Raw genomic sequence first — 14,259 nt, 5'->3', positions numbered from 1 at the left:
GGGGGTAATTACTACGCAACGCAGAGTTTGGGGCATGGGTCTTTATGTAGCTAATCAAATTTGGATTAAAATGAAAAAGAAAGATAAACTAAAACCGTTTTTCATTTTTTTAAAATATTGATAAAATATTTTATATTAATGACAAAAATATAAAAATACCGTGGTTAATTTATTATTAATTTTTAATATACATAAAATATTTTTATATATACAAATATATAATAATTAATTTAATATTTAAATTTTGTGTATTAATAACAAACATTTTTTATTGTCGACATAATACTGATCTACTTTAAATATCTAAGGATTTAAGTAAAACAAAAATACAAAATAAAAAAAGATAAAGGATGTGAGCGTTATATATATATATATATATATTTGTTATTTTGTAATAACATTTGTATAAAGTTACTGTATGCATAATCATATTATTAGAGAGAGAGAGTATAAGACCTTAATTTTGCTAAATTGAGTGCGGATCGGAGTAACATCTATTTGACACGGAATGGATCGTCATCAGTTTCAGCTTTTGCTTCTCTTTGTCATAAATAATTGTGTTTACGGATTTGAAAGCAATGGTGCTAGAGACTTGATGAACTGAATGCATGGCTAATAGTTTTAATTGCTACAGTTCAGTTTAATTTTATTGTTCTGTACTATATATGGTTATTGGATAGGTGCAGAACTTGAGGAAACTGTATGTGGGTCATATATATATATGCATGCAGAAGAAGAAAAATACCGTTGCTAGGTTGTCTCTCGGTGCAGTTTGTGTTAGTGTTGCAAGTGTGAGGAGTGTCGAAGTTAGTCCCAAATCAAAGAAAGTAAGGAAGAGTGAGAAGTTTATAAGATGAGAGACCCATTAACTTGACACCTTAAGGTTTTGAGTTGGATGTGGTGTCTTCTCATCTTATGTTCTCTCATTTGATTCCTCCCCGAACTCTGGAGAAAGAAGGAAGGGTAGAGAGATGTTATTAAGACATAAAAAAATATTTAAAATATTATCTGATCCGTTAGGGTACAAATTCGGAATTGAACCATGAACTCTCTCCAAATCTCTCCTCATAATCACCCTCAACGGAGTCTATTTTCATACCGGAATATTATCATATTTTGTATTCTATAGTTAACACAATAATAATTATTGAGTGATATTAAATATAATAAGTGTGTAATTATAAATTAAATAAAATTATTTTAAATTATTATCATTCTATTATTATTGACAATTTTTATTCTAAGTAATAAAAGCTTCTATTGTTATCTATATCAAAAAAGCTTTTATATATATATATATATATATATATATATATATATATATATATATTTATTGACTAATTATTTAAGTTTTTGAAAAAAAAAAACAGTTCTTCCCAATAACTAGATGGATAACTTTTAAGAATTATAATAGTTGAGCAATATGATGTTTTTTTTTTTAAATTAGGAGTGAAATTCAAATCTAAAATTTTTAAGTGAGAATGGAAAGATTATGTCATTTAATTTGAGTTATAACTCGTTTACATACTTTATAGTCATCTTGCGATGGTACAACATTGTAATTAAAGTATATATGTTATAGAAATAAATTAAAAAAATCCATTTGTTACTAATTAAAATTAATTCTGATCCCCTTATCAATTTTATTTTTAATTTATATAGATATTTTTATATATCGTTGAATCATTATTATTTGCATAAGAAGAAAATTAAAGAAAAAGTTCACCTTAAATTTAAAAAGATATGATTCTATTTATTCAATTCCTCACCTAAATCAATTTATATTGAAAGTACAATGAGCGAACATGAAAAGGAAGTAACACTGATGCAAATTAAGTATCGAATAGAACAAATAGGACTGCAAATAGACATATAACATCTTTTTTTTTTTCTTTTTTTTTTTTTGGGGACCATGGACATGTAACTCCTTTCCAATTAATTAAGTAGTTATTGAATCGGAGATCACTACAAATTCTCAAAATCTTATTTTTTCCAATTATGTTAGAGAACCCACAACACATTCAACAAATTTCAATCAACAATTAAACAAAAATTCGCATATTTATAATGTTTTTGAACTTTTTTTTTTACCTTCTTTAATTTTTTTTCTCTCAACACAATAATTTCATTCACCACCATTAAGACTGGCAATTCATATTCTATTCGCGGGTACCCAACACGTTTGGATAAGATAAGCTATCCGACCCGCTGCGGGTAGGGTAGAGATCGGTTCGGGTGCACCTTATATATAATACATATTTTATAAAAATAGGTATATAATGAAGGAGGTGAGAGTTAAACCTACAATCTCTCTCATATAATGACTTACAATAAGTGAGCAATCATTAATTTAATAATTTAGAGCATTAGTTTTTTTTTTTAATTTTATTAATATATATGAAATTCGGAATGATTGAATTTTATATTTACTTTGAAAAAATTTGATATTTTTACGGATAGAATAGGGTTTGGAACTTTAAAGTTTGGGTAGGGTTAAGGTTGAAAGATTCTCAACCCACAAATAAAGTAGGATAAAATTTTAATAAAATTTTTAACCCACAAATAGGATTAGAGTAAAATCTAAATCCTATCTTACCCTACCTATTACCAGTCCTAACCACCATCAGTCGTCACCCAATACCATAGTTAACTGCCAGCCCGTCAATCACCCTCTTACTGTGTCGAATTTTCTAAATTCTAAAGTCTAAATCATAAATTCTAAATCTAAATTTTAATCTATAAATTATAAATTTTATATCTTAAATTAGTTTTTATTTTGTTTCAATTTAAATGTTCTTTTTACTTTATTTTAATTTTTTAATTATTGAATATTTTTTATGTTCATTTTCTTTTAATTATTGACTAATTTTTAAATTAATTATCAATTAATATTATTGGCCCTCTAAATTTTTATTTCAGTCATTCAGCTTGGTCAATCTGTACGGGTTTAGAAATGATTTTTTTGTGTTGCATTTTTCTATTTTGTGATGGTTTAAACATCCCCAAATGAATTTCTAATTAATAAAGAGTTGACTATTCTGTGGGGATTTGAACCACCACAATAGCCAATGATGATACACAAAAAACAATCCTAAAAGTGAAGGTACCGACTTGCTAATTTTAAAACCATAAAATCAATAAAAAAATTATAAAAAAAGGATACGGGGTCATAAAAAGGGAAGCAAAATCATAAATTTAGGAAAATAGTTAGAAAGGTAAAATACCTCATAGTAATAATCGATTATTTTATATATGGATAGAGACTGAGGACATAAATTTTCTGAGCATTTTCATTTGAGATAACTCTTTCTTTTGGTGTGTTTGTTGTCTTTAAGCACATCTATTTCCTTTATAGTTCTTTATAATCTTATATTGCCTCTTCAAAATAATGTCCACTTTATTTTTAAAACTTTTTATTTATTATTTAATCATTTAACTATTTTTGTATTTCAGTAATTAATTTCTAATAAGAATTTAAAAACTGATTCTTAATAAAGATTAGATATATTAATTTTGTAAAAATTTAAAAAATTAATTTCCAAACTTTCACAAAATTGACAATCTAATCTTTATTAATTTTTCAAATACTTATTAACTAAAACTAACAATATTTTAGGAAAATAAAATTTTTATGAACAAATTTTGCCTGTTCAACACAAAAAGGTTTTAACATTTTGAAACAATTTTTTTTGTTAATTACAAAAAATCTTTGAATTTTATGACAAATAAATACTTTATTAAAAACAAAGGATGAATTTTGTGACAAATTTTTTAATGTTACAGTACATTTTGAACTTTTAAAACAAAATAACTTTTGTTATATAAAATAGGTTAAGCTTTTGAAATAGAAAGATTTTTTATTACAAAATATTTTTAATTTTTGTAACAAAATAAAATTATATTTTAAAATATTATAAACTATTCAAACAAAATAATATTTTGTTACAAAAACTAAAATAATTTATAACAGAAAATTATGTTGTTACAAAAAAATAACAAATTATCTTGTCGTTAGAAGCGATCATTATTTTATAACAATAATTAATTTTTGTTAAAAAAAATTGCAACAATTTTAAAATAGGATTGGGCCAGGGTTTTGCCATGATCTAGTGAAGATCATAGGCCATTATCAAAATTATATCCCACTGAAACAATTAAAGAAACACTAAAGATATCGGTGACAAAGTTCCTACTAGATATCTTCTCCAAGCTTAATCTTTATTTTTTATGGACCCTCTGCTAATTTGATCACCGAAATTCTTTATAGGTACAACCCTATTATTTAACTCGAAGGCAACCGTATAAGTGATTTGGAGATTTCCATTTTTATGCCCTTACAATCTCGTAAAAGTAATTAATTCTATAGCGAAATAGTTCTTATATTTATGTTTATTATAACTTTTTTTATTTTTTAAAAATTATTTATCAAACATAATTATTGTTATTTGTATTTACTAAATTTTTTTAATTTAATTTATTAAATATTAATGTTACGATATTTAAAAAATATTTTAAAAAATTAATTTTAATAAGATACTCTTCAAAAATAAAAAATTTCTCAAACCAAGCGCTACTTTTTGATTTTTCGAACTAAAAAAAAGTGATATTATATATCCAAATCTTTTTATGAAATAAATTCAATTAAATTAAATAATCAAATTTAGAATAATAATTATAATTAAATTTTATTACATTAGATTAATTTTATTGAACTTGATTAATAAAAAAATTTGGATGTATAACATTATTAAAAAATAAAAAAAATCACTACTTGAGAAGTAGGAGGAGAGGTTATAATGAAGCCAAGTCATCCCGTTTCTCGTTTTGCAAATGTTACAATAAAAAATGCAACTTCCTTTTTCTTTGTCTTTTGAAGGAGAGAAGTAAATGGAAATATATTAATGGTCAATGATAATTGATACCTAGCTAATCAATCTATTGAAGCAGGTAGAATTTACCTTATTTAGCATTAATTAATTATTATAATAATTAATAAATATTAAATAAGGTATGTTATGACTATTTTTAACTGATTTTTTTTTGTTACCAAACATTTTCGTGCAATAAAAAGGGGAATATATTAGGGTTTCGGCGTCTCCCACTGATCTCACTCGAAGCTCTCCCCCTCTTTTACATTTTTTTAGGATAGATTTTTGTTTGAAATCTGAATGTTTGTTTGGATATGTGGAAACTCCAAAGTAGTTTAAGATTATGAATGTTTGTTTGGTGATTGGTTTAGGAGTTTTGATTATACATTAATCAGTGGAGGATTTATAATTTGCACTGATAAAATATGATGGGGATCGGAAGTTTTCATAAACCTCCACAAAAAAATCTGCGACAAACAATTAAAAATCTTAGTGGAAGGAGAAAGTTTATTGGTATGATGACATCACAGACGGATTTCACAAATCGAGGAGGCACCAGCAGATCCATTACATAGTGATGAGTTTGAAACCCTAAAAAAGCAGCAAAAGATAAACGAAACCAAAATATAATATAACCAAATTGATGCACAATACAAGCAACAGAAGCTACAAAGTTAAATTGAGACAACACAAGCACGCCATAAATCGAAGTAATTTCAGAATTATGCATCCCGAAAAAGGTTTTCTACGATAGAGCACTCTACTTCTGCATGATTATTATCGTTATTCATCATCATGTTAGGCAGCATAACCATATTGCTAAAGCCATTATTATTGAAACCGCCACCAAGCTGCTGCATGTATTGGAAACCCTGTTGATCTGAATGAACGCCGAAACCCTCGTCTTTCTTCGACTCCTCGGGGAAAACAACCAGAGGAAGAGGACGAAGAGGAAATGGTGAGTGGCAAGAACCGTCTGAAGCAGTGGTCCTGGTACCTAACAATCTCTCACATTTGTTGAGCTTTGGCTTTTTCTTCAAGAAACCCTTAACTATTTCTTCCAACAACCCTGACGACCCTGAACCTTCATAGAATTGCTCCTTTGAGTCTTCTTCACCACCACCGTCAGCTTCATTATTGTTAGTATTATCGGTCTTATTGCTTCCACCGCCACAACCGAGATTGCTCGTGTCAGGATGTGAATTGACAAAACTGCCCGTGTTGTAGGATAAATTGTCGGAGGAAGAAGAGGCTACTAAGTCTCGGTGGAGAAGCATGTTGATGGAGTCAAGGTTTCGCTGTTCCTGAAAGGTTGAAGCAGAGAAAGGGTCAGACCAAACCCCGAAGTGGCGTTTATGGCCGTTGAAGAGTTGGTTATGATGACAAGGGAAGCTGAAGTGGTTATGGCAGTTAAGGAGATTGCTATGGTTGTTGGTGATGGTGATGGAAGAAGGGTAAGAAGGTAAAGTATGGTACACGAAGTTGGTTGTTGCCTTATGGCCACGCATGGCTCGGGCGGCGCAGTCGTAGGCGCAGGCGGCTTCCTCCGCAGTGTCGAAAGTCCCCAGCCAACGGCGCTCCTTGGACTGCGGGTCCCTTATCTCGGCGGCATAACGGCCCCATGGCCTCCGCCTGACGCCGCGGTACCTCATGGGTCCGGCAGTGGGGGCAGTGCTGGTGTCTCGGGAGGTCTGCTTGGTTCTGGGGTTGTTGGGAGGTGGTTCGGAAAGGGGTGGCATGCCGTTGAGACGGCTCAGTGCTTGGTCCATGTGATGAAATGAGGTTTAATTAATTTGTGTTTAGAGAAATAAAGTGAAGGTTGAAGGTTGAGTGATATGATGGGTTATTTGCAGTAGGGAGTAGAGTATACAGTATACACTATACACTACTAGGTAGGTTTGGTGATATTGATAGAGGTGTCCTCCTATATTTGTGGGAACGCATTATAACGACCCTGCATGTCAGTTTATATACGCATTTTAATTATGTGTTTGTCGGCAAAAAGATGGTTAGAGATGGTTAAATATTTTAAAAATAAAATAACTTTGAGTTTTAGAGATTTAAATTTTAAGTGTACACAAAGATAGATCTAGAAATATTATTATGGAGCCAATAACATATATAATATTAAAAAATTATGTAAAAAATTATATAATATAAAATATATTAAAAAAATATACCGATAGAAAATATATTTTAAAGTATAAAAAATATTTGAGTAGTTAATTAGCTTTTTTTTTTTCAAAACTCTTGTATGAACTTGCGGCGGTTTAAACTGTCGTTTTTTTTAAAAAAAAACCCACATAAAATTGCGGCGGTTTCAAAATTGCCGCAGTTTTTTTTTTAAATCCACTACCGAAATAGCGGCGGTTCTATAACCACATAATTGATTTTGCGGCGGTTGTGCCAGCGGTTCATTAGAACCGCCGCAAAATCATATTACCACCCCCTAATAGGCGACGCTTAATGAACCGCTGAAATTCGGTTTTGTGGCGGTTAAAAACCGCCGCAAATCCTTAAAAAAACCACCGCTATTCGGTGTGTCTCTTGTAGTGATAATCATCTTGGTCATCCTCCTCATGATGATCCTCCCTGTGATCCACTTCATTTCCATGCTCATCAACAAAGCATCTAGTAGATGATTATCGCGGCAGAGGATGTAGAAGATGTGGAGGAGGTGGAGTAAAGAGAGGAGCCATGCTAGATGTATCGACGGTAGAGCCATTTTGCATGTGATGTATGTATAAGGAATGAAAAAGTATAGATAACCAACAATATTTTTGAATAATGTGTAAACAATGTTAATTAATAGGGTTAAAAAAGTAAATTAATCTTAAATTTAATTAGTAGCATTAAATTAGAATGTAGTGTATTTTTATTTGATTGGTGGTTGTTCATATTGTTCAAGATGATCATTGTTTACTTAGCACTCTCCGAAATGAAAACATCTAGAACACTTGAGTCTTCATCTCATTGAACTATGTGGATAAGTGCTGGCGGAGACATGTTCGACTCTGTATACTACCCTCCCTTTCCTGCAACTGCCAATTGTCTGAGTCCAGATTTAATCTTCTGAAATCGGTGGGAGTTCTAGACCTCCTCAGATCTGTATCTTGCGTTTTTCGAGGGTCTTTGTTAGTTCCTCTTTAAAGAGATGCTAAATAAATGCTTGTCAAGTTTTACTTTTTAGAATAATAGATATGATTTATTTGAATAATATTTGTATAAAGGTAAGATTCAAGAAAAGTTATGGAGGTTTCCTAAGGGCACGAAAATTATTTTATAAAATGAATGAGGGTAAAGGTATAATTTTGAAAGGAAGGACATGAAGGTCATTTCATAAAAGATTGGAGCTTGAATGGTAACTTTAAAATCTAAGAGACATGAATGTCATTTATGCTAAAGTATAAAGCCAAAACAATAATATCAAGGCTAAAAGATAAGGAGGTCAATTATTAAAAAATTGAGGATAGAATGATAACTTAAAGTAGAAAAAGACATAAAGAAAAATTTTCTAAAGAATAAAGGCAAATGACGTCCTTAACAAAAAAAGATAGAATGAAATAGAATGATACAAATTGAAATAAAATGAAACAGAACAATATAAAAAGTGACAGAATAAGACATATTAAAATAGAATAAAATAGAAAGAGACATAATGAAATAAAATAACATAGATTAAAATAGAATAAGACAAAACAGGATAGAGTGAGACAAACTAAAAATAGATTGAGATAAATTGAAAATAAAATAAGGCAAATTGAAACTAAATGAGACAAAATAAAATGAAATAAAAAATAGAATATTTACAAATGAACATTGATGCACTACAAGATTTATACTTATTTATGGGATTTTTTTTGTGGAAGTTTTAAAAAACCTCCACAACTTATTTTATTTATGGCAAAATATAAAACCCCCATTAATTAATACTAGTTGTTTAGTTTAAATTCTTAAGCCCAATTACCCAAACAAATAGCCAGACTCAGCCCAGACTCTAACTTACTCTAATTAAACTGAAACAAATTTCACTCTAAACAAAAATTTGTCCAAAAAAAAAGTTAAAAGAGAAAAAGAGAGATCTGAAACCCTAGATCTATTTGCTGCCGCCACCACATTCATCTCTTCGCCCATTGTCACCGTCAAGTCGCCGTGGCGTCTGATATCAGAGGGAGACTCAGCTCGCCGCTACTGTCATTCATGTCCTCGTCGTTGCCGCATCAAGCTTCTAGGTCAATGTTCTCATCTTTGAGGAGCTTTGAGATCTTGTTTTTGTTAACAGGTGGTTTAGATGTGGGAATCCTTTCGATGCCGTGGGAAGCGTTGATGGTACACCATTACTGAATCAATCGGCGAAGAGTGTGGTTTGGAGTTAGATCGAAAAAATCAGAAGAAGAGAGTTGTTGCTTCGTTACGGAGCAGGTCTTGTTCTTGCCGGAGAAGAGCCATGTCTCGATGCTCTCTCTGTCGTAGGTGATGCCGGTGGAGACGGTTACGGGATCCTTCATGATTTAAAGCGAGATTGGGCAGAGAAAGAACGGAGGAACATCGATCTCATTATCCATACTCTAATGCTCTATGGTTACAGGCTTACATTATTATTGTTATTATTATTATTATTTACCTCGTTCAAGGATCTTGTTGCCACAGTGGGCAAACTATCATTCTTGTGCAATGATGGTACTATAACAAATTTGCTTATGATATCAATTAATTTAGCCTGAAATATACTTTGGTTTACAAGTCAATATCATTGCGTTTGTAATCTTAATGGTGTTTTATTGATGCATTAGGTTTCTTATATGCTTTATTTAGTTCATCCACCACTTGTTATGTTCTAATAATCTTTGACTAACAGAGATCCTGACCTTGTCCAAAAGATTGGAGCTGCAACCGCTCTCAAAGTCAGAGCGACGAGGATTCCTTATGTCTTTTTTCCATGTATTGCAAGAGTCTAATGATAAATTTGTGTAGGAAAAATTCTTGTTAGGCGTAATATGTTCACATTTCTTCCTTTGATAACTTAACTAATTACTTCTGGAACACTATTTGTAGATTTGTAGAGATCCAAGATGGGGTCGGTGTTATGAGAGCTACAGTGAGGATCCTAAAATTGTGGTACATATTTGATATTTCCTAAAATTTTGTCCTTGCCTAGTAGTGAATTATGGTAGATAGTTACATAATTTTCATGTTTAACGCTTATGCATCACTAATGTTGTCATGTAATAATTAACTAATAAGTTTCAAGTTTAAGAAATTAATGCGGTGGATGGAAGTGGCTACAATTTTTGGTACTCTAGTAGCGTTTCTAATAGTGCCTATGCGATCTCTCAGCTCTGATAACTGGAAAATAACTGCTGCTCTCATGGGTAGTTATATTGGTGGATGTAAGTGCTCAAACAATTTGCCTCTGAAAGCTAGTGTGTATATAATTAACTATTAGTAATTGGCATTAATAAAAAAAGCTAGTGTGTATATATGTTAATCATTAGTTAATTACCTCTCTTGCCACTGCAGACCATTAGATCTATGTCTGTACATAGATATATGAGGTAGCACTTTGGTCATCATGAGGTATTTGCTTTGGTACTATTCAACTTCTTAATCCTATGCTATATAAACACCGTTGATGAATTTGCCTCATAAGAAATTTGTGAATGCTAAGAGAACAAAGAAAACTTATTAACCAGATTGGTTCTTATTAACTACTTATTACTTGCCTTATAAATCCATTTTTAGGAAGCTTCATGAAAATTGAAAAGTAATTGCATTTATGGTGAAACAGAAGAAAACAATGAGTTCAGAAGATTGCCTTGGTTGGGCTGCAAGAGATGCATCTGGACATCTCTCACCATACAAATTCAATCGCAGGTAATTAACCAACTTTCTTTATAGCATATAAACATATATGGAGGTTAACCGGGTAACTGAAACTTGTGATTTATCTGCAGGTTTTTGATAACTAGTATGATACTAAATTGCTTGAAATAATCAATTTAAAGTGTGTTCATGAATAGATTCAGTAATAATATTGTAAGAACTAATGAAAAGGTTCTTATTTATAATAATCATTCTTTTTCACCATTTTACATGTGACATTGCACTGATGTTATTTTTCAGGAGAGGAATGAGAGGCTATTTTATAAGCTTCTGATTGATAACATGGAGGAATTGCTTCTTGTTGTTTACACTCACCTCCTCCTCCAGCCGCGCTTCCTCATCACTCAGCCCCTATGCATATGGATTCCACCAATTCTTCGGCAGTTCAAGTAATCACTCCAAGCATCACTCTCTTCACTCTGCTGTTCCTTAATTTTGCTTTTTTATTTCCACGTTAGTTAGGTGTTTTTAACTTTGAAAATTTGCATCGTTGGATACTTTATTCTTTTTTTGTTGGTTTGATTTTGAAGGCAAAAGATAAAGAGAAGGAGCAACTCACAGAGAATATGAACAAATTGCATATTGAAGGATCATCATCATTTGGGAATGGATCACCTAACTTCAGAAGAAAACCGGTCATTATCATAGTTGTAGGAATGACAGGTAAATATTTAATGGTTCTTGCTTAGTTGCTCTCTTGTGCTAAAGTAACAGAAAATGGTGTTAGAAGAACTGAACAATGACTGAGAATTAAAACTAAATTTGTGCTTAGGTACTGGGAAAACAACATTTCTTCATAGGTTGGTTTGCCACACACAAATGTCGAATATTCGGGGTTATGTGGTCAATCTCGACCCAGCTATCATGACCCTGCCGTTTGCTGCAAACATTGATATTAGAGATACTGTTAAGTACAAAGAAGTCATGAAACAGTTCAACCTTGGCCCTAATGGTGGAATTTTGACTTCCCTTAACTTGTTTGCTACCAAGTTTGACGAGGTAATAATTGCTTATTGGTTCATGAAACATTTTGGTTTCAATCTTACTTATTACCCTATTTACTCCCTTTTGAATTAAGTGTCCTTCATACTATCCTGTTCACTGATAAATAATAATTTTAGTAATGTAGGTTCCTTGCTTCTTTTTTTCTTTTTTACTTTTGGTTGGGGTTGATTTTCTTGAGTGCTTTTCATCTTACTATGCTGGTTTTGCTCCCAGCTATGGTGCTTAAATGCAGTTTAATAAATGTTTTTGCTTGTTGTTTTCAGGTAGTCTCTGTTATTGAGAGGCGAGCAGATCAACTTGACTATGTTCTTGTGGATACGCCTGGGCAGATCGAGATATTCACCTGGTCTGCTTCTGGTGCTATTATTACAGAAGCATTTGCCTCCACATTTCCCACTGTAGTCACCTATGTTGTTGATACACCTCGTTCAGAAAATCCCACCACTTTCATGAGCAACATGCTTTATGCTTGTAGTATCCTCTATAGGACTAGGTTACCTCTTATCTTGGCTTTCAACAAGGTTGATGTAGCTCAGCATGAATTTGCCTTGGAGGTATTCTTTATTCTTGAAAAATCTTATTATTGTTTTGTTTACTGATTTGCATCTAAAGTATAAAGATGGAGACATAATGACATTGAGCTGTATCTATAATGATGTTGTGGATACCACTAGAACATATTGAAAAATCACAAAAGATTGGAATAGTTTTTTTTGAGCCCCTGCTATAGTTGGTCTAATGTTGATTGTAGCAACAAACATGTTATATCTCTGTAGGTTCACAATCTGTATATATATTCTTTTTTATTTTGTGTTCCCTTTTTTTTTCTTATTTGGTTTTGAGTTTTGACAATGCATTAGTTGCTTCTTGCAGGAATTTGGCATCAACAGGATTTTCTGGAACACTTTCTCCCTGAATTGCCAAATTGAAATACTTGGTTTGCTTGTATGTTGTTACTGTCATAGATTCACATTTTTTTTATGAGATTTGATAATTTTGATATTGTACGAATCCAAGAATCAGATTACCATAGCTTATCTCAAGTACATTTTCCTGTATGCTATAAATGTTATTGTTTATATCTCAAGTACATTCCCAATGCCACTCTTTTCAATTCCAATATTTAAGTAAATCTCATTACAACTTCATATACAACTTGTTGAGTATTTTCTGACTTTCAATTAATGTCCCTCTAAGAAGTTGTTTTATTTTACTTTTTAAAGAAAAACAATTATATTTGGAACTATTGACATTGCGAATTTTTTTATATATAGAGTTATGCCTTATATTGAGGAATTGTGTTATAAAAGATTTAGTTTTTAAATTTTGATATTAAAAAATAATAATTATAAAAGATGAGATTAATGAATGATTTGAAAGTAAAAATAAATAAATATTTACAGGGTTTGTGGAGGTTTGAAAATCTCACAAATTAGTTTATTTTTTGTTAAATTAAAAAATTATTGTGGGGGTTTTAAACCGTCACAAAAGTGATTTAAAACTGTCACAAAAGTCTAATATAAAACCCCCACTAAACACACACAAAACCTCCACTGAATGAATTGTGGAGGTTTTTAAAAACCCCCACAAAAGACCTCGTGGCACCTCAAATTTTGGGGGTTTTAGAAACCCCCACAAACTATTTGGTGGGGGTTATAAACCTCCACAAATAGGAGAAAAAACCTTCACAAATAAACAAAAATCTTGTAGTGATGAAAGCTTTATAACAGAATGATGATGAGTAAATATTTTAGGACTGATGAATGACTGAATGTTCTCCTAACAAGGTCGAAGGTCTCGTCTCGCTTGCCAAGTGCATGGATTGTATGAATGTAGGGCTTGTAGTTTTATTATCCCACCCACTGAGGTTTGATTGAATAATTTGGGGATGCTTGTTGACTACCAATCACTATTTTTTATTGTGCATATATTATGGCTTCAAATTTTGTCATGAATGCCGATTATCACGAATTGATAGTATTCTTAACCATTCGACATGTATACATAGGCTGACACAATGGAAAACTATATCTTAGACTTATTTTTTGGTACTATCAGGTTGCGAGTAGTTAACCGACATATGAGCTCATGATACTTAATTGAAATTAAGACTAACACTAAGACTGTAACAGAATAAAAGAAATCCAAAACTATAGAGCCTAGGGCTGAAAGAATCGCATCCATGATTGTCCCAACAATAGAGATTTACGCTAAGACCACTATAAGAATTGTTTTCCTTTAGTGCTATCCTATTGGGAACCATGGATTCTGATCCATTCGTTTCACTATTCTTATAGATGGAACCAAGACGGTGATGATTATTGAAGAGATAGTGCTACCCTTTTGCCACAACTTAGATTTAAAGTATGTTTTGCATTTTGAAAACACCCAACGCTATATGAAACTACAAAGTCTAGATTATTTTTTCCTCTCCCTGTTAGTATTTTCTTAAAAGGGTAAGACTTTACTAATTTGGGTATCAGATTAGGAACTTTCTAAATGA

At 31.5% G+C, this 14,259-nt stretch overlaps 1 protein-coding gene across 13 annotated transcripts; it reads left to right on the top strand.

Annotated features, from left to right (window-relative positions):
• The first annotated feature begins 8,730 nt into the window (after window positions 1-8,730).
• LOC112751897 (GPN-loop GTPase QQT2) lies at window positions 8,731-12,855 on the top strand. 13 transcript variants are annotated; one of them, XM_025801196.3, is made up of 10 exons: window positions 8,731-9,838; window positions 9,924-9,986; window positions 10,206-10,258; window positions 10,389-10,445; window positions 10,657-10,742; window positions 10,992-11,140; window positions 11,282-11,414; window positions 11,524-11,750; window positions 12,020-12,310; window positions 12,630-12,855. In XM_025801196.3, the coding sequence occupies exons 6-10, from the start codon at window positions 11,105-11,107 to the stop codon at window positions 12,738-12,740; spliced, it is 798 nt and encodes a 265-aa protein (XP_025656981.1). In that variant the 5' UTR covers window positions 8,731-9,838; window positions 9,924-9,986; window positions 10,206-10,258; window positions 10,389-10,445; window positions 10,657-10,742; window positions 10,992-11,104; the 3' UTR covers window positions 12,741-12,855. The 13 variants fall into 13 exon arrangements, with proteins under 13 accessions (XP_025656981.1, XP_072074232.1, XP_025656984.1 ...); XM_072218131.1 differs by having other exon boundaries at window positions 10,389-10,457; XM_025801195.3 differs by having other exon boundaries at window positions 8,873-9,809.
• The last annotated feature ends 1,404 nt before the right edge of the window (window positions 12,856-14,259 follow it).

Source organism: Arachis hypogaea, chromosome 15 (genome assembly GCF_003086295.3).
Source record: "Arachis hypogaea cultivar Tifrunner chromosome 15, arahy.Tifrunner.gnm2.J5K5, whole genome shotgun sequence".
NCBI classification, from domain to species: Eukaryota; Viridiplantae; Streptophyta; class Magnoliopsida; order Fabales; family Fabaceae; genus Arachis; species Arachis hypogaea.
This window is presented reverse-complemented; position numbering and strand designations above follow the sequence as displayed.

Excerpts from the sequence above, each read along its gene's own strand:
- LOC112751897 (XM_025801202.3), top strand. The coding sequence starts at position 11,105 with ATGCATATGGATTCCACCAATTCTTCGGCAGTTCAA. Across the intron at positions 11,415-11,523 it reads CATAGTTGTAGGAATGACAG|GTACTGGGAAAACAACATTT; the intron begins GTAAATATTTAA and ends ATTTGTGCTTAG. Across the intron at positions 11,751-12,019 it reads TTGCTACCAAGTTTGACGAG|GTAGTCTCTGTTATTGAGAG; the intron begins GTAATAATTGCT and ends TGTTGTTTTCAG.